The sequence below is a fragment of the Argiope bruennichi genome, chromosome 5 (assembly GCF_947563725.1).
Source record: "Argiope bruennichi chromosome 5, qqArgBrue1.1, whole genome shotgun sequence".
Classification (NCBI taxonomy): domain Eukaryota; kingdom Metazoa; phylum Arthropoda; class Arachnida; order Araneae; family Araneidae; genus Argiope; species Argiope bruennichi.
Window position 1 is genome coordinate 24,480,164 of NC_079155.1, and position 26,923 is coordinate 24,507,086.

The 26,923-nt window shown below is 29.8% G+C and overlaps 1 protein-coding gene across 1 annotated transcript; it reads right to left on the reverse strand.

The window, feature by feature from the left end:
• Window positions 1-1,481: 1,481 nt before the first annotated feature.
• LOC129969091 (ras-related and estrogen-regulated growth inhibitor-like protein) lies at window positions 1,482-17,810 on the reverse strand. Its single transcript, XM_056083500.1, has 4 exons — window positions 17,364-17,810; window positions 5,710-5,766; window positions 5,428-5,504; window positions 1,482-3,674 (listed from the first exon to the last, which is right to left on the reverse strand). The coding sequence occupies exons 1-4, from the start codon at window positions 17,425-17,427 to the stop codon at window positions 3,213-3,215; spliced, it is 660 nt and encodes a 219-aa protein (XP_055939475.1). The 5' UTR covers window positions 17,428-17,810; the 3' UTR covers window positions 1,482-3,212.
• Window positions 17,811-26,923: the final 9,113 nt, after the last annotated feature.

The following is a 26,923-nucleotide window of genomic DNA, read 5'->3' on the forward strand; positions in this document are numbered from 1 at the left end:
GTCAAGTGATTTCAAATTGTTGCTGGATTAAACCTCTATGAGCCCAGCTAATATTAGAATTTCAGTGTTTCAAAACCGGAGTAATATATCGTGCATGAAAATAGAATTTAATCGTCCCTTCCATATGACTGACTGGTCGCGAATAACATTTCAGTCTTAGATTTCAGTTATACAACACCCAAATTAGGGCTTTGTCGAAAAAGGCCATCTGAGGTGGTTCTGGTCTTATAGAGTTAATATAGCTTAGTCAGCATTTCTCTATTAAAACACCCCTTGATTTTACGTAAATTACCAATGTTAAGGAGTTTGTCTACAATTTGTGACAATTCAGAAAATTCTAACTGGATAATTTGTTTGAGGGTATATGAGTAAAAAAAGATAATATCTTTTATTTTTCATACTTTTAAACGTTCAAATTCTAATAATTAGTCGTTTATCCAATTTTCTTTTTCTAGAAATATTTTCAATATAGAATACATTTTAGAATTAGATCAACTATCTAGAACTGACATAACAATTTTTTTTATTTATTTATTATTAATTTATGTTATCCAGTTTGAGATCCTAGATATGATTCCAATGTAGAACTAAAATTCAAATATTTGTTTTCAGTAAGTTGCTCATTACGGTAGAAATAAAGTAATTTGTTCTCAATAAAAATTGAGGATAAAATTAAAATATTTAAAAAAATATAGTAATTATTCATTTGGCATATAAACAAAAGAAATGAACTGCATTAAATTAAATCGATCAAGAAATAACAAGACAAAGAGAAAACAGGTTTATCAGTCCTGAAAAATGTATAGGTTTATGAAATCTGTGTTTCATGTGAAAAAGGATTAAAAAATTTGTTAAAATAATCACTCTTTACATAACAGATATCAAAGAATACGTAAATATAATAATGTGAGGAAATTAATCCTTAAATATTCAACATTGTACGGCGATCTTTTATATAAAATAATTTATGCATATTTTAATTATTATATGTATTTTTTATGCATTGATATTGCTGTAACTTTAATATTAAATATTTATTTCTATGGCTCTCTGTTTTTTAGAAGACAATAAAAGAATATAATTTCTTATTTCTATTCATATCAAAACAAAAATTAACATTTGAAATTTTACTCCTTTTAATACTTCCAACTTTTACGTCATGTGATTTGAATATTTTAAATTCAAAATTATGTGAAAATATTCTTTTGTATGTTTAACTTAATGAATGACATAACTTGAATGACATTTTATCTAAACAAAATGTGCAATAATAATTAAATTATCTGCCTAATTTATTTCATGTGTATATTAAAAGAAAAATATGTTAAACTGATTAATTTTTATAATTAGATAATAATTAACATTTGAAATTCCATGCCTTCGAAATACTTTCCTTTTTCATGTGTTGTGAATATTTGAGTTTTGTATTTTATGAGATTAAATATACAAACATCAAAACTTGAAATAAAAATACACAAATATATGGCAAAAAGTATTTATTAAAACAAAAACGAGAACTTTTAATTACACATATTTACATCAATCCTTGAATACAGCAAAATGAAAGACGTGGTATCTTATAGAATATATTTACATATAAATATATTTACAAACTTTGTTGCCCAAGGATTTTCAATAAGTACCATTGACCACTAAGTACTAGAAGAATTTTAAAAGTACATCAAGTATTTCATGTAAGCATCAACTTTGCAATAAACTCGCTGACAGAAAATTAATTTCAAAGGTTATACATAGATTCAGCTTATTCTAATTATTGTTCTAATTTGAAAATATTTACTGTAAATTATGGAAGCACTACAATAGTTATCACTTTAACAGGAAATAGTTGAACATATGGTTAAATAGGAGTTTTTAAAAGTTCTTGTATTTTGACTAAGTAATAATTGACATATATATTATATTTTTACTAATTTCTATCACTATATTATTTTAATTATTCTTAAATAAGTCTTTTAAACATTCTGGAAATATAATTAATTATCTGTCAAACAGGGCTTCTAAAATGTTTCGATTCGTGACCTTTTTTTTGGGGGGGGGGATGAAAATGCAGCAGGATCCCGATTTCATTACAAAAGGTAATCCCTTATTTTTGCCAGAAAATTAGAAAATAAATTTTAAAAAATTATACATTATTCAATAACAACTTAAAAGTTTATGTATTTAAACGAAAGTTAAGTTTAAAAGTTTATAAATCATTCTTTTTTTCAAATGGTTTTCCCTGATAGAATTTTCTCGAAATTCTATCAGTTTACAAGCCATTCTTTTTTCCAAAGGTTTTTCCTGATAGAATTTTTGTGACTTATGTACTTTTTTGCGACTCAACAGGGGGACATGACTCACAATTTAAGAAGCCCTGGACTATGGCATATCAATCAAGTATTTATAGTTTTTACTAAGATTATAGAATTTTCTTCAACAATGAAGTTATTACCTATCTACATACATAACATTCATTACTAACTATTTTTTGTATTATTAAATTGTAGACTACAATATTTTTATCTAGAAATCTATTACAAAGGTGTCATACAGAAAGAAAAGTGAAAATTAACGAAACATAACATAAGCTCACTTCCAAGAACAATAAAAAAATCTTTGCTAACAATTCGCATTCATGCTAAATAAATTTATCAAGATTAGATAAAACATCAATTCTCAAAAAATAAAAGGAAAAAAAAAAAGAGTTTTATAAAACTGGAAAGGTTGATTTTTTTTCAGAAAGGATAAAAACTATCTAGCATGAAGTGTGTTTTAAGTAAACATCAGGTCAGGATAGAAACCCGTATAGCAGTCTGCATAAATTCCATTCAGTAGATGAAAGTATATTTCCGCATTCATTCAGATGGCAAGAATAGTTTTCACGTATCATTTTGTATTGAGTGAGTCCATAGTTCATTTAAGTATTATTTCTTTTCCAATATGGTATAAAAGTAAGCACAAAACGAGTGGCCAGTGGATACTTGTATACGGTGGTAGAACTCCAAGAATCATATTCACCATCTTATCATATCACCGTGTAGTTAATTGAATGTCCAATAGATGGCATTTTCATTTCCAGTCCACATTCGTAAACAGGCTGAAACATCTTATTTTGTTCGTTATTCATGACTTAGTTGCACTCTAAACCAACCTATCCATAGCTAGGAACCTTAGTTGGTATCTTTGGAGGACGACTCTCCAGAGGCTGATTCTCATAAAGATAAGGATGGTCTCTTCTTCTGGTTATGAGAATCAGAGACCAGGCCACTGCTGCTTCGCCCAAACATAGCGCTGATGATCTTTGAGACTGACACGACAGACTTCTTACGTCGAGAAGTTGTGTTGGTTGGCGAAGAATTGACATGAGACTTGGAGCAGGCATCGCTGAGGACCATTCTGAAGGCATCGACGACTTCCGGATAGCTTTCGGCAGCAGATACCTCAGCAAAATAGACTCCACCCAACTCCCTAGCTAGTTGTTGTCCTTCTTCGGTGGAAACTTCTCGAATGTGTTCCAAGTCTCTTTTGTTTGCCAATAAGAGAATGGGTTGGCCACGAGACTGAAGATTTCGAACGCAGTCAGCGGCTATTAGGAAACTGCTTTTTGAAGAGATGCTGTAGACGACGATAAAGGCTGTACTTTCGAGCAGCTTTTCGACTGGAATATTGTCAGTCTGGAAAGATAAAAGAAAAATTGATTAAATTTCATGAAAAGCATATCACAATATAAATCACTAGAAAGCAATCGACGGTTAATTAATAAGAATCTTGCTATTATTTATGTAACTTTTAAAGAAAATAATTGCAACCTTTCTGTTTCAGTCATCAAAATGGTTTGAAAATCTAATGTTTGAAGCAATTTTTTTTCGAATGCATTCTAAAATTCTATTTAATAATCAAAATTAGGTTCTTTAATGAGTGAGTACCTATTTACTAAATACGTCTAGCCGACAACTAAAGAATGAAAGATTCCATTTTCATCAATGAGCCTTCTGGATCGCAAAGATTAGAATAGAAAGCGGATCGTAAGGATTAGAATAGAAAGAGTAGAAAATAAATCTGGGATCTCCTTTCGAATGATGTCAAGAAGCAACGTCTCGTGCGCTAACCGCGAGGCACCCCAGCAGAGTAAGGATTCTTGGATGGCCTCCAGGTGAGAAAAGACTCGAAAACAAATGACAGTTTAGATAATCCCAGATCGTCTCGATCATACGGTTAAGTCCCGTTCTAACATGTGTTCTCTGGCAATGGTTGTCTGCCAGTGTCTCCCAAGTTTAAGTCAGCTTAGATTAGATCGAACCTGGCAGAACTCTCGGAGACGATCCGAAATAATCTCGATAACAGATCGTAATTCTTTCTCACGGTTCGAGAACAAGAAACAATTGAAGGTGAGGCCAATTCCAGTGGAAAGACTTCCAAGTGTTTTTCATTGTCAGATGAAGAGATCTCTTGAACGAGAGTGATGAACGTACCACTAAGTCTTAATTGCCCTACCTCTTTAAGGTGCACTTCGAGGTAAAGGGATACTATTCAGGTCGATCCACTCAGAACAGTAGAGACTACACCTCCTCTTAGTGGCTGAATGATGGTAGTGAATATTTAAGTTGGTGCAGACAGCAGTTCGCGTTGCCAAGAATAAATGCAAAATGACTAGCTAAAGCAATGATGCTACAGAGCACTGAAACCCATCGAGTCACTATTATCGATGCCATTCAATAATTTAATTATTTTTGATAAAAAGTTTTTAACGAGCGTTGCCAACAATAAAAGCATATTGACAAAAGTAGTACATAAAAAAGGATGGTGATTTAGGACACCAGAATCTGCCATTTCATCATTCTTGCTTTTGTCATTATGACCCACAAACGTACTGCTTAACGCCTCATTGACAGATCTATTTAACTCATGTCGCTAAAAACAGGGCCTGGCTCAACCAAACTGGATACTTTAGACTGGAAAGTAATTAAAAAAATCCACCTCAAATGATTCAGTTTTAGTGTTTGGAGCTTATTCGCTTAGTCACAATAATAAACAATTCTGGTAATATTTTTGTTTTGTTTTCATATAACCAAAATACTAATTAATTATTTTCGTTTACTTATATTATTAATTCTTCTTAATATATTTTTATTGATTGAAAATATTGAAGTTGCTATGCCTTGAAACAAATAATTAAGCTTAGAGAATCAAAGTAAAAATTATCTATGGAAAACTTTAGTTTTTATTTTGACTTAGATTCCATCTTAATGAATTGATACAATAAGATCATTAAATAAGATAGAACCCTTCAAATAAGAAATATTTTGTTAATAATATGTAGAAATGTGAATTATGAATTTTAATATACTGTAGGTCTTTTAACTCTTCATGGTTTAAATATAAAGAATAATAATAAGCATCATATACTAGCAAAAATGTTCAACTTACTTGATCTCTAGAGGTATCTATTATTTCAACCTCAACTGGAAAGCCAGTGACTGGCGTTGTGGAACTGTATACGAAATCTAGAATAAAATAATTCCTTATAACTATTTGAAACAAATAAATCACTCATAAAGCAATAATAAATATAAACTTAATAAATTTTTCAGCATAAAAATTTATAATATATTTAAAAAATAATTTTTTATTTAAAAATTAATATTTTTAAATATGTAATGAATTGCAAAAATGCTTCTTACAATATGCCTATAAAGAGATAATATTTACCTTTTTGTGAATCATATTCTCCAATAAACCTCTGCGTTAGGAAACGTACCGTCACAGCTGAAAAGAGAGAAAAAAAGAGCTTTTAGGATTGCAATTTTCTAACTCATAAATCAAATAATAACAATGAAAAATCACATTTTTGGCAACTTATTTTGGGAAAAAAAGAGTCACCTTTACTCTTCCATTCGACGGTTCAAAAAATTCGGTATTTTTTTAAGAGAAAAAAAAAGGCTCTAATTTTTTTTTTTTTTTCTCAAGCATGCTTCATTCAAAAGTAACCTCGTTAAAAAAAAAAAAAGAAAGATTCCGGAGCAAATTTGATTTAAAAAACGACATGATCTCGCATTTGTAGTTCGTCGCCCAGAACGAAAGGCACGCGGTTCATAAATAGAACAGAGAGCATTTTTCAACAAGAGCAGTAGGAAAGATTACCAGCTCACCTGTCGCAATGGCTTTTTTAAAATCGTCTGCGCGTTGAAAGAAAAGGAAAAAGGTTTTATACTTCTACAAACATGTTATGACTGTAAGAATTCTCTAAAATTAAACATTTGAAAAAAAATCGTCCTTACAATAATAATTTAAATGAAAAAACATTTCATTTAGCTTTTTTCCCATTGTAATGCATAAAATACAATGATACTATGTTTTTACAATGCAATTCTAATTCTAATTTCCATTAACAAAAAATTAATTATCTAATAAAGAATAAGACAGTTAAAACGGTATAAATTTTATTGCAAATGTGCTGAGCATGATATAATTTTAAACTGTGACTATATAGTGACGATCTGATAAATAATTCGAAATTTAGTTATAATAATTCGGTTAAATATGGCAAATGGCTTTTTATTATTCAAAATTATTCGGTAAAAATCAGCAGAATATTCTATCAAAATCTCAACAGAAACACTATTAATAATTTCGTAACTTTAAACTTATTAGAGCTACATAGATTTAAACCACTTAAGTATTTTAAAAGTTTTTATGATATATTGCAATTGTGTCATTGTATTAATTAGAATTTAACTGCCTGGCCTAATTCCAATAAAAAGAATATTAAAATCTTTGATAGTACTTAATATGTTTCGTATTCAAACGCACATATGAACCATATATCTGATATGTCTCCATATCCATATATCTGAAGTTGGAATACATTTAAATTAACAACAACTATATTCCATTATACCTAAAATTTAATATTAATGTTTTCAAAGTATATCTTTGATTAGTATTTTATAATTATTTATCTCTCTTTTATAACATTCTTTTCAGATTTCCTCATTTTTTAAAAAATTAACAACGGGTATAAAGCCCAGATTTGCACAAGTATACCAGTACATGTACGTGAAACTTATCAATAAGTAATAAATCGGAAGTACATATTAATAAAAAAAATCCCTTAGTTGTATCTTTTGTAATCTTTCGCAAAATGGGTTAGAAAATCCAACGTTGTCGCAAAGTTGGCTCGTACAACGTTCTCTTTTTTGGAACATACATTCCGAAGAGTTACAGAACTGATGTCAGATGTTGAGTGATTTAATATTCGTTTGGGACATGGAACATAACTTCAAGGATGTCATTCTCAAGAATTTGGCGATGGAAAGAAGAAGAAAAAAATTGCGATTCGTTTCGCCAAGTGATGCCTCGCCTTCACATCGACAAATCAAGAGGGATTTCGTTACAATATGGAACATGCGAGTAGAAAATAGCCTGGGTTTCAGCAGGTAAAGGAATGGGGTTGCGATGTGTACCTGTAGTGTTTACATGGGAGGTCATAGAATGGGGTTACCGATCCTGGCAAAATTTCAACCCTCATTCGACCTCCGACGTGTACATTCGACAATTGATGACGGGTCTGAGCTCATGGTTACCAAAGATCTCCTAATCCTGAAGAGCCATGACCCGGTTGATGAACTGAGCGTGAAAGGTAAGATTAACTAAAAAGGATGGATCGACCTCGAAAAATAACAAAAACAAGTCTCAAATTCGTGAGAGCTTTGATATCGTCAGTAAATTTAGATTCTAGAAAACGTTGGTGAAACTTGTGATAAACGATGTTTTGAGATACTTGTTTCATTATATTCTCACCAGCTGTATGAAGCCCATTTTAAATTATTGAATATTGGATTAGTTCCAAAGTATTTATTTACTGATTATTTTCAATCAGAATTATTTCTTTTATTCTCATTTAGATAGAAATATTTCAAAAAAAATTTACAACTTTTCTGATACTTTTTAAACACCGATAAGCTTTGAAATGAATAAATAAAGACGAATGGCAAGTCATCTATAACATAATGACATAAGTTTTTTTTTCAATATTATTTTTAATCTATTCTTTTTTCACGAATAAAAAATAAACGTATAAATCTTAAATAACTATTTTTGTATGAAAACAACTGCATATTAATTAATGTAAAAAATAAGGAAAAAAGATATATCCGAAATTAACATTCTTTTTCAAACTATCATTCATTTTTTTATCAATTTATTAATAAGTAAAACTATCGCATAAACACTCAAACATTTTTTCCTACTTAGGCCAAATATCATCTATACAAATTAATTTTCCCATAAAGGAAGACAGAACTTTTTAAATAAATTTTCTTCATTAACAACAATTTTTAACAGAACGAAAAATAAGAATTCATTTTATATTTTAATTAATATAAAATTTAAATTTATATTAATTTTTATGTTTTAAAATATAAAAATAAAATTATTTAAGTAAATTTCTCTCTAAAAAATAAAACATGATATTGTAATTCCATACATAACTAAATAATGTATTATTGTCATTTGGAATTTTAATTATTATTCTCCCTCCTTTGGTTTTTGGCAACACTTTCAGCATAAACAATACTAGACATAAGTAATCGATCGAAACTTCTCCGTAGTGCGCAGTGGAACGTAATAAAGGCAAGCCTTTGTATGCGTTGAAAACGAACCAAAATGGGAAATTAAAATCTTATAACGAGTTTTAATAACAATCCTGAGGGCTTTTTCGAGTGTTCCCAAAGGGGCGTGGGAAGGCGGAAGGTGTATGACGTCATATTAAGAACAAAATTAGAATCACTGGGGAACAGTGGAATGCTAGAGAAGTTGGTCCCAAAATAAAGTACTTCCAACCTACCCTCAAGATCTTTCTTTTGTTTGTGAACTTTTGACAATTCCCAGTGAATTAACTGTCACTCAAGAAGTTATGATATGTAAAAAATGCGTAGGAGATATGAGTTTTTTTGAAAACTCGATATTTCTTTCGAGCTCTGGTAATTCAGTTCCTTCGTTTAACTATTAAATCTTTTGGGAGAAAGTTTTATGTTTGAATTGCTCTGCTTTTCCCTCTTATGTAAATATAGAATTTTTGCTAGGAAAGAAAAAGAGTTGTAGAAGTAATTTATGTGTCATTCTTTAAAAAAAATTTTTTTTTCTTCTAAGTGTGTGTGTGTGTGTCAGCAGGCCTTTGTTAATTGCTAGACTCCTTTTTTCAAATTTAAAAACACTAGAATGCACATGAAAAATAACGCATCAAGTCATTTGATATTTTTAAGCTTGAATTTAACTACCAATAAAGAGTGGAGTTCAGTAAAACATTTTTATACAAAAGATAAAATGAATCTACAGTAAATTGACTTCTTGATTTCAAAATCGATCTCACAGAATTTCAACACTGGGGGACTAACAAACCATGAAAACTTAATTTATTCATTAATTTGCATCACCACTTTATGCTAGCAAAAATTGTTCAGAATTTCAATGAAAGTGAAACAAACTGTGACAGTCTAAATTTAAAATGAAAATAATCTAAATCTTATTTATTTATTTTATCGTATCATTTTTATTATTATTAATAACTTTGTAAATAATTTTCCTGTTGTTTGAAAAAGAAACATTGTTGATTAAAATCTAATCTACATTAAAAAAATATATATCTATGTTTTCAATCTATTTATTACAAAATAAATTTCTTTTGAAACAAATTTATTAAATTCTTAATTATGAAACAACATTTCATTTAAAAATCGAATAGCCAAATGAAATCTTCACTTTTGTATAAATAAATTTATAAAACAGTGAAATTTATAAAATAGTGAAACAGTCAAGATTTAACAAAAATTTTATCCATTAAAATCAGACTTTCCATTTTTAACTAATCACTAGTTTAATCCCATTATTATTTTACCCAAGTGAATTCGATTTCTGAAGTAAAAAAAAAATAGTTGAAGAAAAGTTTTAAAACTCATTTTCTGAATTGTAACAAAATTCGTGTTGGATACTAACTGAAAAATTTTTGCTTAAGAAAAAGGCGATGACATAAAAAAGGGAGGAAAAAAAAGAAACGTTATGTAATTTCTGTATTTCACATTCTTTACTGGCAAAATCGTCAGTTATGAATACATTGAGTAAACAAAGCCCCAACCCACGATATGTCACGTGATAGCCGCGTGAAAAAGCCAGTCGAACAATGTGCCTCGTTCAGGCCAGCAATGCGTAAGGAACAATCTATGACGTAAAAGGGCGCCAACTAGAGCACAGAGACGCCATCCGAATTCGCCAGACTTCTTTATTGGACTCAAATCTGTCGAACAATTGAATCGAGGGAGAAATGTGATTTGCGTCAAGTGGCGTTTAAGAAGCTAGCGATGAAAGCTATTGCATCAAGACGTGGGATGTATGAAGTACCCGGTCACGTGTTCATGTTTTGCTTGTTTTCGCTCCCTTTCTTCGAATTTGAAGAGCATGCATTCATTATTTTCCACTTGGCTTCGTTTTTCTATTATTTTCATTATCGTGCGTTAATTTCTGGAATGTTAAGCTTCTGAAATGAAATAAGCGTGTGAAAGGTTGCAGAGGTCATTAACTGCATTCTGAATCAGAAAGGACAATAGAAAGCATTAAGTCAGTATTAATTAATTTATATGCAGGTAATAAATGTATTAAAATTGGAAGAAATTCTTAATAATTATGAAAGAAGTAATTATGGACTATTATTTATTGAACTAATTAAAAAATACTGGAAAATTTCAAAATACTTTTTAAAGAAATAATTCAATATTTGATAGTATGGCAATGGTTATAAGAAATATCAATTGCAAAAAGAAGAAAAAAATGCTTAAAATTAATAAAATTAGCTATAGCAATCTTTTAAAAAATAAACAAGTGGTTGGGATCTTCCCAAAAATTTCTCGCATACCCTCTAATAAAGTTGTTATTCCCTAGACCCGTAAAAAATTGCGGACCTTGGGTAAGAAGAAAATGCCTTGCATGGCATTGGCGTACAATAAATACGAAGTATTAACCTTTGCTGAAAATTAAGCATTTTTACTGAATCTATCATGTGATCCTTGGCGAGTGTTTTTGGCGATTAATCCCTGGCATGCGGTAAATAGTATCCGAAAATTTGACACAGTTACATTATTTCTCTATTATTTTGATTTGTTTGTATCTAATATTATATTTTATATTAGATGAAAGAATACATAGGTCAATTTTTAATAATGAAAAGCGCCCTCTGGTGAAGCTCAGCTTGTATTAAAAACAGTTAAGTTTATAAAAAGAAACTGAAAAGCTCTTTTTCCCCTACAAATTATAATATTAATGGGTCCATACGAAGCTCAATGAAAATTTTTATCAGCATTTTGTTACAAAATTTACAGAAAGTCAAATCTATATTTCTATATTTAAATAAAGCAAAGATCGTAGATTCTACCGTAAGAAAATGGCAGCTTACATTTTAAAAAAATACTCTATTTTTTCCCATCACTTTACACTTGAGTTTCTGGAATTTTAAGCGAAGGTCTTCGAAATAAAATGTCTACTTTTGGAACAGGAACTATTCCACAAAACAGTGAAAGCGCAGCACGGAAAGAAAATTATTCCGCACGACTTCGAGGACAAAGGCATAGAAATCTGTTAAGCAGCTGTTTATTCCAGTAAAGAAAAACAAAAAAGGGCAGGCAAAACATCCCCCTGAAAACGTTCTGCACCCAACAAGATATAGATAGCTCCAATGACGCGTTCTTTTGCATCTCCTTCTTTTCTTTTCTCCTTCTTTTTGTGAAGGTCGACTCCTTTAAAAAGTTTAACTAAGCGTAATGTATTTACATGGGAGAAGTGAGGAATAAAAATATTTATAAAAAAAAGAAAGAATAAGGAGGAGAAAACGCTTTTTGCATTCGAAATGTTTTTCGCACACGGAAGAAGAGAGATCTTTCTTCTGTTAACGTCTGTTTTCAAGATCTCAAGATAGATTGCACCATGAAATATTGCAATTACAGTTTTTAACTTCCTGTTTTCTGAGTTTAGTATACATGTTCCCCGTGGGATTTGTTTGGCTTTTTTTCGCACAAGAAAACATGTTTCAGCTGTCTTAAAGACAACATGAGAGAACGCTCGGCGAGTAATAACTTATTGGGCTTCTGCGTTTTTTCATCAGCGCATTGACCTTTCGATGTTTTGAGGGAGATCGTTTTCAGAACTTTTTACTTGGAATGTATCGTTTAAAAGAAAGAAAAAGCTATTAAGTATTTACTCTTGAGGAATGGGTCTTATTTTACAAAACGCAAACATGTCTATATTTGCATAAATTAAATGAATATACATGTGGTGAATTAAAAAAAATAACTCCAGACTCAACGTAAAGGCCTATTCTCTGTAGGTTACTTTTTATATATTACAAACTATATATATATATATGTTATGTATTATTTTATATATAATTCTTCAAAAATCTATATTAGAAATTTTAGAACAAAAAATTCAGACTGCCTTCAGTTATTTTTATAATGTAGCTTTTATTATAAGAATATTATTATAGAACATTTTATTAGATAACTGTAATAAACAGATAATATGTATTAAATATGTCATTATATCAAATTAAGGCGACAAAAAATTAAATGCATAAAACATTTCATTTATTTTAATTTTTGAGTCGGATTGATTGTTGAAATTAATAATTGTATTTTTACATGCAATTATTTCAAGTAATTCTCGTCACTTGAAATAATTGGATGGAAATTCATGCCAATAAGGACATGTATTTCCATCCAATTATTCATATTAATAAAATGTCCAACAAGATTACATAAAATATCTAATTTAAGAATGAATAGTGTAGATATGCAAAATAAAATGCTTCATTATTTAATAATTATAATATTAATGTAGTATAGAACATTGGAAAGGGGGGTGCCGGATCGGATGTTGCCATAGCCGACTAATTGCGATACAAAATTACGAAGCACACTCTAAAAATACCCTGGTATGTCTTAAAAACATGGCATTAATCTAATTACATTAAATTTGTTTTCTTAATAGCAGATTAATTGAAAGAACCACGTGATCAAATGTTGTTATTGCCAAAAAAATTATGCAATTCCTCTGAGAATATAAAAAACAAACAAATTCCTATGAAAATGTAAGGCAATCATTTTGTACGAAACATGTCTCAAGTCGTGAAATTGAAGAATTTCTTGTAAGGGGAGAGGGTGAAAAAAATTTAACCGGAAATCAAGAGAAGAGATCTACAGGGTAGGAGGCTCGACTTTCGTGCAAATTGGCCCCTCACCAGCCGTAAAACGATATTTGGAAGGAATAGAAAAAGTCAGTCTTGTGCACTCAGCGGATTCCCGCCAATCCGCAGGCTGGAGCAAACGATCTTTTTGAAACTTCCAGGCAGGTGGATGGATTCCCGGATGGTTGCTTTTATTTATTTATATTTCAAACAAAATCCGTTTATTCAGTCCCTCAAAAGTAAGTCTGAATTCATAGAAGCGACGATGGTTTGGATTACAAAAATGAGCAACAGTTTTTGAGAGCGTGTTTCTTGCTTTAGATGATGAAATATAAATGCAATGTCTGAAATATATGATACCGTAAGACTGTTTATAAATTCATTGGATAATTGTACTTAAAAATGAGGGGGGGGGGGGAAATAACGTATATTCATGGTAATATTTCAGTTGTCTTATTCTCTCTTTTAACTCTGAAATATTTCATTTTTACTAATTCTTCAATTCAGTGTAATAATATTACGTACATTTTATTGAGCTATTAAATTTTTTTACACACGTCGCATCATCATAAAGATAAAAAGTTTTATAATATGTCAAATTTATTATAAAAATGATTTAAAAATAAGAAATAAAAAAGTATTTATAAATTTTATTTTTTTAAAAATTTTTAACTCAAGAATTGTATTAATCTTGAAGTAGATAATAAAACAATATCAGAGAGGTAGATATATCTTTAAGTGACTAACTATTAGTATCGTAGCTGATTTAATTATTCTTGATTTCTACTAAACACATAACGGCAACGTTTTCGTAACGTTTACATTAATTCTATAATATAGAAATTTAAACTTTATGATGTTATTCTAACATATTGTTTTTACTAACAAAGAATATATAGCACCGTTTTTTCTTTTTAATTTATCTGTGAGAAGTAAATAAAATTAAAAACCAATTTTAATTAATTATTTTAAATTATAACAGTTATTGTAAAAGTTATTCTCAGAAATTGAAACTTGTTCCACGCACGAAATCATTTCTTAGTGATGCCACCGAACAATTTAATATTTCATTTCAAAAAGCAACTGAAACAATTCCATTAACTGTAGGATAACAAACAAATTACAGAAATGAAAAGCAACTAAAAGACAAACAGTAGCAGTCTTTGCAAATTTTAAAAAAATATATACCAAGATCATTTCTGTCAAAAATTCAAAAGCAAAAAAAAAAAAAGTGTAGCACTTTAACCGGCGCCATCCAGTTCCTTTGACGTCATTTTCACTCAGAGAAAAGTGAAAATGAGCAAGACTGTAACTGTCAAGGCCGATTTTCTTTTTTTATGAATCCATTTTTTTTCTTCCGCTCCATCGGGAAGGAAACGGAACCTCACGTCGCGGAAGATCTCAATGAGAGTTGCACATCCGTGTTATAAGAAAAGATTACTACAGGCACCAAAGAGTAGCAGCTTTTGACGTCAAAAATAAAATTAATACTAAGCCACCCACCTTCTTCTTAGTATTTATCTCTAAGATCCCTTCTAAAATCTAAATTAAGGTACCTACACTAATTTTAGTTTATTGTATTCAATTTTTAGAAACTTGGCGGTATTTTTTAATACAAAATGACGCAATTTTACGACTGGTGTATATTTATATAGTAAAACCTGAGTGTGTCAGCAAAATGTTTGGATTTTATGTTTTCAGAGAAAATCATTAACCTACAAACTCTACACACGTGTTCTTTTCTAGAAGATCAAATATTCTATCTTTTTTTTAATTTAAACTACCTTTATAGACTAATGACAAAAATCTGTGATAATGAAAAGATAATTGCTGCATAATAAAATCCTTAAATTATTAAGTAAAGATGCATTATCTAAAGTATTCTCTATGAAATGAGATTCCTGATATATCAAAATTTGTGTTATACATTTTTATGCTATTTTAATCTGTATTGTCTTCTATATAAACCTGAAATGTTATTAACAATATATGCAACATTTATAAAATTAGATATTTAAGTACATTATTTGCATTAACTTATAATTGCCCTAACGGATTTTTAACTGAAATGTACACTATACTAAGTTCAACTAACTCGTCATTATATTATTTAACCCTTTAAAGGGCAATTTTTTTCCGGTCATATTATGTTAAAATATTTTTAGGCTTGAAATTAGAATAAGAAAAGGGATTCATTTAGCTTATTAGATAAATTTAATTTGATTAATTAATTAATTTGGTTAATTAATAATTAAGTATCAAATCAAGACACATCATTTTTTGCAAAATAAAGAACTAAAGTATCTAAGTTTCTGTCTTTCTAAAAAAGTTTGTCAGAACTTATGCCAACCTACATAAATTCATACAAAGATTGATAAATTTGTTGGGAAGCATACTTCCCACGACCCTAGAAAGGGTTAATATAACAAGACATATTTAAGATGCAAGAAAGGTAGTCCGCATATACCAATTAATGTGAAGTTAAGACGTGTCAAATTGTACAACGTAATATCAATTATATATTATTATGCAAAAGGTATTTTTTAAATCAAAAGATAAGTCTATTGATAAAAATATTTGTAATTCCTAGCACACAAAATTAATCCACTTTTTGCCAAAATCAAAGAGATAAAAATTACCTCTTTTACAAAACGTTAACTTAGACCCAAAAGTTCGATTTAAAAAATTCAAAACCTACAAATTTTATTCCTGAATAGCGTCAAAAGAAATAATAATTGTACACGAAGTTGTATTATACACAAATAACATCAGATACCACATGCATTTTAAATTCAGATGTACAGTATTCATACATCGAATATATTTCTACACAAATCCAAAAGGCATTATATTATTTATATATTCAAAACTCAAAAAATAATTTTGTAGTGTACTGGAATTTAATAAGTAATGTTTATTTTCTTTAACCATTAATGCCAGTGAAATGAAGTGATTGAGAAGATCATTATAAATTGAACTAAAATTAAAAAAGAAAGATGTATTAATGTATCTAAATGTAAAATTACAAAAGATTTTATGAGTTTAAATATTAATTGCTTCATTCACTTAATCCGAATATATCAATCACTGCTCTTTTTATTTTATCAATGATGAAAATAGATAAATTCATATAACAATGCCAAGCAAGTGAACATTATAATTTTTCATGTGTATTATAAATCATATAACCGTTTGTATTGAATAATATTGAACAAATAAATCTTTACAATAAGCATTTGAACTTTTAAACGCTCATGTAATTCCAAAGTAACTGTGTGGCGAATATTGGCGAGCTGCCACATATTTTTAATTGTCATTAAGGCAATTGTGCCTCTTTTGAAGAGTCTGAGATTTCAATACTTACATTAATTGTATTTAAATTAAAAATTTATGCTGAGAAAGACTTTTTCTGATTTTTAAATTCACCAAAAAGAAATTATGTTATTATATTCCCTAAGAATAATTCAGCAACAATAAAATTTAATATTTTCCTGCATGTTAATAGAATAAGAAGGAAATACTTCTGCACAAAGTTATACATAAATATAAACACTTTATTAATTGTATAGCATTGCTTTGTTGCATCTTAGATCTTATATATATATATATGCATAAACATTGAAAAAAAATTAAGAATTAAGAAGAAAATTAAGAAGAATTAATTGAATTAAAATTAATTTATTGATTATAAAATAATTTTTATACTGAAATCCTGAAGAAATTATAATTTGATCATACTAGTAGTATCTAAATACGAAATATATTGACTGATATTTTATTGAGATCTATTAATGTAGGGACGATTATTCTACAATAAATTATTTTACATTACAAGAACAATATGATGTTTTTACAGAGTTTAAATTTTCTAATATATATATAAAAACATTTAATAGCATTTATAAATAATTAAGTTAACTTAATGTAAAACCTCCAACAATCAGCTTCTAATAATTATAATTTTAATGCTCACCAGATGGTGAAATCAAATAATAGCGTCACTAAAAATATGTACTAATTTTTTTTCAATTCATTTTGAAATGCATTCATTTAATTTATTTTAATCTTAACAAAATTAGTATGCACTATTAAGTATTTTCAAATTAAAAGGAATATGATGAAACTTTCAACTTACCGGTCTTTCCAACTTCTTGGGCTCCCAGAACCAATATTCTGACGAATGGCAATTTCTGCATCATTTTTATTGACAGCGAAACAAAGTCCTGAAAAATCTGGTACCAAACAAATGTCCACAAGGTCCGAACACCTAAGAGTCCGATCTCACGATAATAACATGCAAACGGTTTAAATCACTGACCGCTGCAATATGGACATCCAAGATGAAAAGAAAGAGAAGAGAAAAATCCAACCACTCTGCTCAGAGCTCGACAGCTGACTGATCTTCCATCCTCTCGGATCCAAGAGGGTAGTTGCCGGGTGCTGATGGAAGAGGGGGGAGAGGAGGGGGTGCGCACAGGCGACTTCACGGCGCGTGCCTTTGGTGTCGGGCCAGACGTCGCCTCGCCTCTCTCTTCCCACGCCTGTTGAGGATGCGGTCGAAACAGTGAGGCCCTTTGTCCACATCGACCCCGAATCGATGATCGAAGGAAGGTTTCTGGGCAGAATGGATCCGACGATTGATTGGTCGTCTCTATTCTGTTAAAAATGTGTCTGGAATTGAAGTGAGCAATCGCTGAAAGATGACTTATTAGGATGTTTGCTTTAGACACGCTTATAATCGTAACTGGCGTATCAATTAATTGAGCTTAAAAAATAAGATTTTTTTTTTCTTTTTTTTTCTTCTATGGGAAAAGTGCAAGGGAACGGGACAGGGCGGAGGCCAGTTTCAAGGTCCTTTTCGATCAATTTAAGGGAAACAGAAAGGTTGCCATTGTTTCGTAAGGGCATCTGTTTATTACCACTGGTTTAAGAGTTCTCAAAAATAAACTGTGTATATTATTAGAAAATTGGTGTTTACTTTTCGAGCTACGTCGCATTTAATTATTGGTGATTACAGTGATATGAGATTTTTTTTTGTTGCTGCTGTTTGTTTTTGTGGTTGTTAACTTGGGTTTCTCCCATTTATCCCGTGTTTTCCATTTGAAATGCGATTTTTATTTTCTTTAAATAAAAAAAAGGATGATTAAAAAGTTAAGTACCCATGTTATATTTACAAGAGTTAAATGTATTGAAAGATTTATGCTTTCATTTGTTTCTGGTTTAATTATCATTTGTGACTTACTTTAAATAAATGTTTTTATCGATATTTTGAATTAAGAAAATTAGTATTTATTGTGTTATTTAAAACTTACTTTTCTTACTAAACGTGGTCACCATTTCAAGAATAATGATTTCCCATACATTATTTGAGAAAATATTATTAATTATTGGAAAAGTGACCAATAAGTTATAACTATTGTTGTTTTTTTATTATAATACATATTTTTCATTTTAATATATAAATATCTTTTATTTTTGTTAGTTTTTATCCTTTTAAAAGTTATTGAAATTTTTATAAAAACGTGCATATTTGATCATTATCAAGAAGATGCTTTATCAAACCAATTTTTAGAAGTATCATTTTATCCTTTAAATAATAAGTTATTATTTACTTTCATACCTCAATCAAAATTGTTGCTTAATTGTGACAATAAAAAACTTATTTAAATGTATTTTGAATAATTTTTATCGTTTCATTTTCTTATTGACTATTTTAGTCATTTTAATATAGTTCTTCCCTTTTTTTTTGCTATTTTATATTTGAAGTATATAAAAAAAATGTACTGTAAAATAATAACAAATTCGAACTCGAAAACATACACGTTTCGGATGTCCTTGAGTCCGAAGAATATATTTTTGAAATTATTTTTGTCTGCAAATACAATAACTCAAAGAATGCTTTAAGAAAATGAATAAAAGAAACCGTCCGATGGGATAAAATTTAATACATAGAATTTACACCAAACTTATAGATTTCTTTGAACACCTGAACGAAATTCGTTCAGAAGAAATTTGTTCAATAAAAATGAATTTCATAACCCTCAGTAAAAACGTAAACCCAAATAGATAAAATTTAATGCACAGATTGATCATTCTAAAATGGAAGAAATTTAGATTCTTACCACATTTTGAGCTAAATCTGTCAAAAAGTTGACTGACTGTCGGTCTGTACTTTCGCAAGCAAAGATAATAATTTATAAACGTAATGACTTAAATCCATGAAATGATCATGTGATCATGCGACTACAGTTGTCGTTTTGCGTTAAATTTTGGTCACAATCAATTGGAAAAAAGGTACTAAAAATATATATTTGTATGATAGATTCAATAAAAACGTGATGACTTTCATGTACGTGATGACTTAAATCCATGAAATATGATCATGTGATCATGCGACTACACCTATAGTTTTGCATCAAATTTTGGTAACAATCAATTGGAAAACTTTACATATTGGTACTTTACCTATTTGTACGGTAGATTCAATAAAAGTTCAGGATTCCCATTAAAGATGTAAATTTCGTAACTACTGTTCGCCAATGCTATGCAGGCATTTATGGCTTTACCCTGAAAATACAATTTTATGAGAAAAAAGGATGATAACATCTTTATTGGAGAATAAACGAGAACGTTTCGAGGAGACACTTTCACTGGTTGTTGTTTTTTTATTTGTTTGTATTTTATTCTGCAGTATCATTAAAAATGGCATATGAGAAATTCTACAAGAGACTTGTATAAAAAATAAGCCTCGATATAACACATATATTTAAATAATGCCGCTAAATATTATACATTATTGAAATTCAACCCATTAAGTTTTATTATTTTATTTGATATAGTAACCACTGTAAAATAATTCTTTACCAAGATAAAACAATTTTATTTGTTTAATATTCTATTTTTCTGTAACATGGTAGCTGAGAACTGACTTTATAGTCTGCATTTAGTAAATGTCAATGCCCTTAAAAAGACAATGTCTTTCATCAGATTTGGGCATTGATTCTTTTCCTACAAAAAATATTCTTTTCCTACAAAATGTCAGAGTGGTAAAGACTCAAATTCAAACCGAAGGCTTTCAGTTTGAAGTCTAATTTCATCAAAGGTACGCCCTGTATTTAGTTCTAGTGCAATTCAAAGTTAATTTGTTCTATTTATTAACAAGAAATTCAAACATATATCATTAATTAACGAGTAATATTACTTTCACAGGATTTTTACATTAAGAATAATTTAAAATGTATTCGATAATAGCAATAAAACAACAATCATGGTAACATATGTAAAATAATGCAGACATTCCAGCCATGTGGTATTATAATCACATGATAAACCTAACAGCACAAATCATCTAATGCGCAAACCAACTGAGCTGTTAATATGACTTGCGCTATTTGATTTTACATTATGGCATCACATCATTTGGTACTCTTTCAAAATGTTCAGTGGATTAGAAAATAAAATTTGGAAATGTACTTATATTGTAACGTAGATACTTTAGTGTGGAACTCAATGAGACACACAAGAAGTAGAGCTAAACCAATTTATTAACTCAACTCTGAACTGAGAACACAGTGACTGACAGATCTTCTGCTTTTATACTAGTAGGAAAAGTTCCAGAATACTTTTCTGGAGACGGTAAGAGAAGTCCAGAACACTTGTCTGGTAAACTAAAGAAATGTCCAGAATCTTCTGGAACATGAAATAAAGGGAAACATAAAATCAAGGGATTAAATATTTACATATACTATAAATCGCATTGTCTCTAGCGGGATTCGAACTTAAGGTCTCTTGATTATGAGAACAGGGCCATGACCATTCGGCCATGGAGAGTCGACTGCCTTTCTTCAATGCGGCAATATTTTTCAAATATTCTCTAACAACTGTTAAAATGCCGTTTGTATTATAGATGGGTGGCCTATAGATAATAAACAAATAGTTATTTTCAGAAGCTCCTTGTTGGTAATATCACAATAAAAAAAACATAACGGCATAAATTTTGCAATTCTAGAAAATCGCACTTCTATTTTTATTGCGCTTTTTTATAGCTTCTATTGAAATGAAAGAACTCATATATATATAAATAAATATTTAATAAAAATAACCAAATTATTTAGAAAGATGCACGAATAAAAAAATAAGCAGTTTTTTTGTCTATCGTAAGGAATACCATTTGAAATCAGCGGTAATGGTCTCCCAAAAACTTTCTCGCATACTCTGTAATAAATTTGCCATGCCAGAGAACGCCTTACATGGCATTGGTGTACGATATGAAATATTTATTAACTTTTGGCTTGAATTTAGCATTTTTACTGAATCTATCATGTCATCCTTGGCGAAGTATGTGGGGATTATTTCCTTGTATGCAGTTAATAGTATACGAAAATCGAATTTGTGTTTTAAATATTTTTCTCAACCGATTGAAGCAAAAATGAGACATAAAACTACACTTGTAGTAAAAAATTCTCATACGAAATTTCATATATTTAGGTCGTTGCTTTTTTGGTTTATCGCGTTTACTTACTTCTGAAAGTACAGACTGACAGACAATTAACCCGTTGTTGGATTTGGCTCAAAATTTGACATGTGTCCACTCTAAAGATATTAACTGCATGAACCGAATCTTATTTATCTAGCTCTCTTGGTTACGTAGTTATTGTGTTGACTTACATTCGAACAGCCGGAGAGAGAGACGGACTTCCTTTGAACAGATTTTACACAACATTTGACTGAAATCTGCAAATTTGGTGCCCAAATTTCAACTATCTAGCGCAAATCGTTTTTGAGTTATCTTTGTCACAGACAGATAGACGGACATTTTCCAAAAATATATTCTTTCAAACATAGAGAAGTCTAAAATGTGGAAATTCGTTAGTTCGAATTTTTTCGACAATTACTATACTTCCCGATATTGCGTATACGAGAAAATCAAAACATAACTCCAAGCAAATTGCTTTAAGAAGCAAATACATCAATACAGAGTTTGTTTCTAATAAGAGAAATACCACTATGTTTTGTAATTAATATTTCAGGCAAAAAAAAAAAAAAAAAAAAAAAAAAAAAAAAAAAAACGATGCCGCAAAACCCTGCAAGCTAAAAGCTGCCTTGACCCTGAAAGAGTGCTTCTCTGCAGATAACCCGTCTTCGCCAAGTAAATAGTTTCACAGTAGTTATCGATTTCGGGCTCTTTCGCAACCTTGCGACGGCGACCTTGACACTTCGTGTTGTCTGTGCCCCTTATCTTCCCCGTTCAGGTTAACTGGGCTGGCTTTCTCCGGCGATATTACGTATTTAGGCGTTGCACCCTGTTGAGCAAGAATTTTTTTATTAACTGTAAGTAAAGATTTTATATTAGGGCAAGTATCAAAAATTTGGTGAAGAGAAAATTTGAATAGAAAGTGGCTACTAAATTATGAAACACTCTTGAATATAAATCAATTATATTCTTACTTTTCTAATAAAAATAAATGTAGTTTTTAATAAATATAAAAATGCATGTAGTCCAATTCGTAATTTTATGCGTTTTATAAATTTATCCCCATTTCTGCAATTGGCAGCTTTATATTAGTGCAAACGATTTTTTGCACAGATTTCTATTACTGCAAACGATTTTGTGTATAGATTTCTGTTAGTGCAAGTGCGTTTTAGAATTATTTGAAGAAGATGGAAGCCTAAAGAATAGTGATTACAGAACTTTTTGAATCTTCTGAAAGTAAAATCTGGAACCACTTAAAATAAGATTTAGATCTAGTGATTCGCTCTGAATTCGCATAAAAGATCATGCCAAATGAATTCGTGAAAAAATATGTAGAGATACACAATTTTTTGCAAATAAAATGACGGTAAAATAGAAACTCAGCAATACAATAAAGATTTATCATACATGAAGACCTCTATTTTCAGTAAAAAAAAAGCTCAAAATCTGACGGCTGTGAAAGAATTATAAAAATCTTGCATAGGTGCAGGATATTGCTGAATCAGAATGGTAATAAGAATGTTGGCAGAATAAGTTTTTCTATGAGAATTTATTTTGCATTAACCAAAGTTTTGGTGCTGAAAATAATATTCAGCAAACTTTCAGCATTACCTGAAATTTGCTGAATTGTTAAATGCTGTCAGGACAAGAATTACGTTATTATTAATACTGAAGTATCAAGCAATAGAAAATTACCTCATAATTTTTTTAATAATATGGTAGATATCAACACCAGAATATTACTAAAGCATTCTTTTGGTTATTCATTAATTACCACATGAATTCTTCGATAATAAGGTAAAAATCAGCACCAGAATATCACTAAATCAACCTTTTGGTTACTCATTAATTACCACATGAATTCATCGTTAATAAGGTAAATATCAACGACAGAATATTAATAAAGCATCCAATTGGTCATTCACTAATTACCCCAAGAATTCTTCGATAAAAAGGTAAATATCAAAAATACTAAACCATCCTATTGGCTGCTCATTAATTACCCTGAAGTAGTTTTTAAAATACATTAAAGTATTTAAAAATATAAATAAAATATTTTTCTACTTTTTTCTCTATTTTTCATTCAGGATAGCACAACCACACTGGTCACATTAAGTTGACTATTGCCTCTGTTATAAAATATTGGGAAGAAAGATTCTCAGAGATTCTAATTTTTAATTAAATTTAATTAACATATTTCGATGTGAATTATTTACTAACTGAGTGATAATTCGATAATTAAATTCGGAACTCCTTTAAAATTCTGGAAGTCTGATCACTTCAATACTCCGAAGAGTTTTCGTAAAATATCCTTCCAAAAATGTATTCTTGCCAAAGATTCCAAGTTTTCGAAATATTTTCCTAAAAATAATTATAATTTTTTCCTGAACTTAATAACACGTGTTTATCATCTTTCTAGATATTCCTTCAAATTGTTCCAAGAATTAAAGTCAGTTCTTGGGAGGAAAACGCCTCATCGTAAAAAGTTATGTTGCTTTTAGCATATTCTCATTACTGTAGAAACCCAAACATTTAAAAACAATTTATATTCTATCATCAAGTTTTAATTCATAAATATAGCAAAATAAAATCTACAAAAAAAAATGATTTAGCATTCTTTCATAAAATGGAACACTTTTTAATGAACGAATGCCTACTATTGATTATTAGAAACATTATGAATTCCACTAGTTTTAGATCCAAGTAAATTTTGAATAGATTTAACCCTTATTAAACATATATTATACATTTAATCATATTTTTGTAAAATATCTTCCTCAAAAAAGCACACTCCACAGGCTGAAACCACTGATTTCTATAACTAAAAATAATTCTATCTCTTCCCTAAACATATAAGGTTTCTTTTTTTAATTAAATTGCACGTGTTTGACATCTTCCAAGATGTTCCTACAAATTTTTCCGAGAATAAAAATCGTTTCTTGGGGGAAAAAATGCTTCATCGTAAAAAGTTATTAATAAAACAACTTTTTTCTGGCATATTCCCATCACCGTAGGAATCCAAATATTTAAAAACAATTTGTTTACTCCCACCAAATTTTAATTCATCAATCTAACGAATAAAAACAGAAACAATTCAGCATTTCTTTATAAAGTGAATCCCTGTTTCAACTACTGAGTTCCTACTATTGATTATTAGAAACCCTATAAATTGCTATGGTTTTACCAAATGAGTTTTGGATAGATTTAATTTTTAATGAGTGTATATTACACATTTATTCCTTAAAGATTTTTTCTCAAATGGTACGCCTCATTGATTTCTACTACTAAAAATAATCCTATCTCTTTCCTAAAATTATAAAGTTTCTTCTTTCTAATAAATTGCGCATGTCTATCATCTACCAAGATGTTCCTACAAATTGTTCCAAGAATAAGAGTCAGTTCTTGGGAAAAATGCCTCATCAGAAAAAAGCGTTACTGATAACACCAACTCAGGTTGCTGCTGGCTCATACCCATTATCACAGGAACTCACAAATATTTAAAAAACCACCTCCCCAGCACAGCAGAGTTTTACACACCAGGAGTACAATGCACGAACTTCCGTCTAAACTCGGTTTACGATCTTTAGTTCGGGCAGCTGTCATCGCGAGCTTAAAAACAAACAGCAGTCCCACACGCCACTTAACGAGAACCGAGGGTCTGCCAAAAAAGCAGTCGCATGAGTTACTCACTTCAAACCTCGACTACTGTTTTGTTTCGCGATTTTACTGGCGCCCGGCTTGGCATGTCGTCATAACGGATCTGTCGAGCGAGGAAAATGTAAACATCTCCGAGCCAGAACCGCATTCTCATTGGAAAATGGCTGATAAAAAAGAGTGAAAAAAAGGCGTTACCATCTGCCGTGAAAGTAAAACTGTGATAATTTTCTCGCCCGTAGTTTAACGTTCCTGGAACGTTTAGCAGGTGACATTGAGAGCTTCTTTTTCATATCGAAATAACTCGGAGGGGTTTTGCGGTTTCATTTTTTAATTGGCATACCGGATTTGTTGGTTCTGAGATATTTTACCTCACGGGCAAGGGAGTATTCTGGAATTTATCAGTCGAAGGCTGGTAAATATGTATGTCTTCTTAGGTTAAAATATAGTGAAAAAACTTTCTGAATCAGGTAGACACACCTGAATGTAATAATTTGTCCTAAACTAGAAAATACCCATATTTGTTCCGATCTTTTTGTAAATGTGTTAGATTGTCTCGAAATGTATGTATAAGTTGTCAGCCAAATTAAAAATGCATATATTGGCTAAATTTCTAAATTTAATTTTTATATATATATATATATATATATATATATATATATATATATATATATATATATATATATATATATATATATATATATATATATATGAATGCAGTTTCGAAGACAGTGAAAAGACTTTTTACATTTTTAAATTAATTTTTATCCATCGGGAAAGCATAATTATTGACAAGAAGGCTCGGACATAGTACGTCCGCCACAGCGCGGTACAAAAGCAGAAGTGGGAAAGAAGCGAGAAATAAATTATCCCTCGTCTTATATATCCTGAGATTTTGATAAGGAAAATATTTCTTCATAGTGCTACTATATTAATAAGATTCTGATGGGGATTTCTGACGCATTTCAATCACAAGTAAGGGAAACACAAGGATCTTTTAAAAAGAATGTGCTTACTGGACAGTTTCCTATCCCTTCAAGCGGAGCGTGAGAATGTGTCGGTATTTAGCCGATTCAGCAATTTTATAAAGCTTCTCTTGAATTAATTAAGAATAGAAAGTGGAATTGGATAGAGAAATAAGAGAATAAACTTATTCTGGACTAAATTAAGATAAAACTTTGGAAATTAATTAAATTGAAATCAGTTTAAAATATCATTACATATATATATAAAGCTACCAGATGTCTTATATTAAACAGAACTGCTCTGATTTTAGAATGTTTGCTTGAGGCTTGAAAAAGCATCGCAGGTTTCATGTCCGCAATTGTCTTGTGTTTTAGGTGAATTAAATTGCGTTTTAGTTTAGTGCTTAAATAATGTTTTTAGTCCTTTGTTATTAATATTAAATAGATTTAATTCTCTAAAAGTTAATTTTTAGATAATTGTTCTTCTCAACTTAGAAAGACAATCATTTTTCTAATACAATATATGAATCTGTTTAATGAAAAAATAGTAAAAATGATAGCTAAATATATTTTATAACTCCTTTGTTTTCTCTTTCTCTTTCT

Coding starts and splice junctions, on each gene's coding strand:
- LOC129969091 (XM_056083500.1), bottom strand. CDS start 17,427: ATGATGCAGAAATTGCCATTCGTCAGAATATTGGTTCTGGGAGCCCAA. Junction 5,767..17,363: donor CCAAGAAGTTGGAAAGACCG/GTAAGTTGAAAG, acceptor CTCTCTTTTCAG/CTGTGACGGTACGTTTCCTA. Junction 5,505..5,709: donor AGAATATGATTCACAAAAAG/GTAAATATTATC, acceptor ATTTTATTCTAG/ATTTCGTATACAGTTCCACA.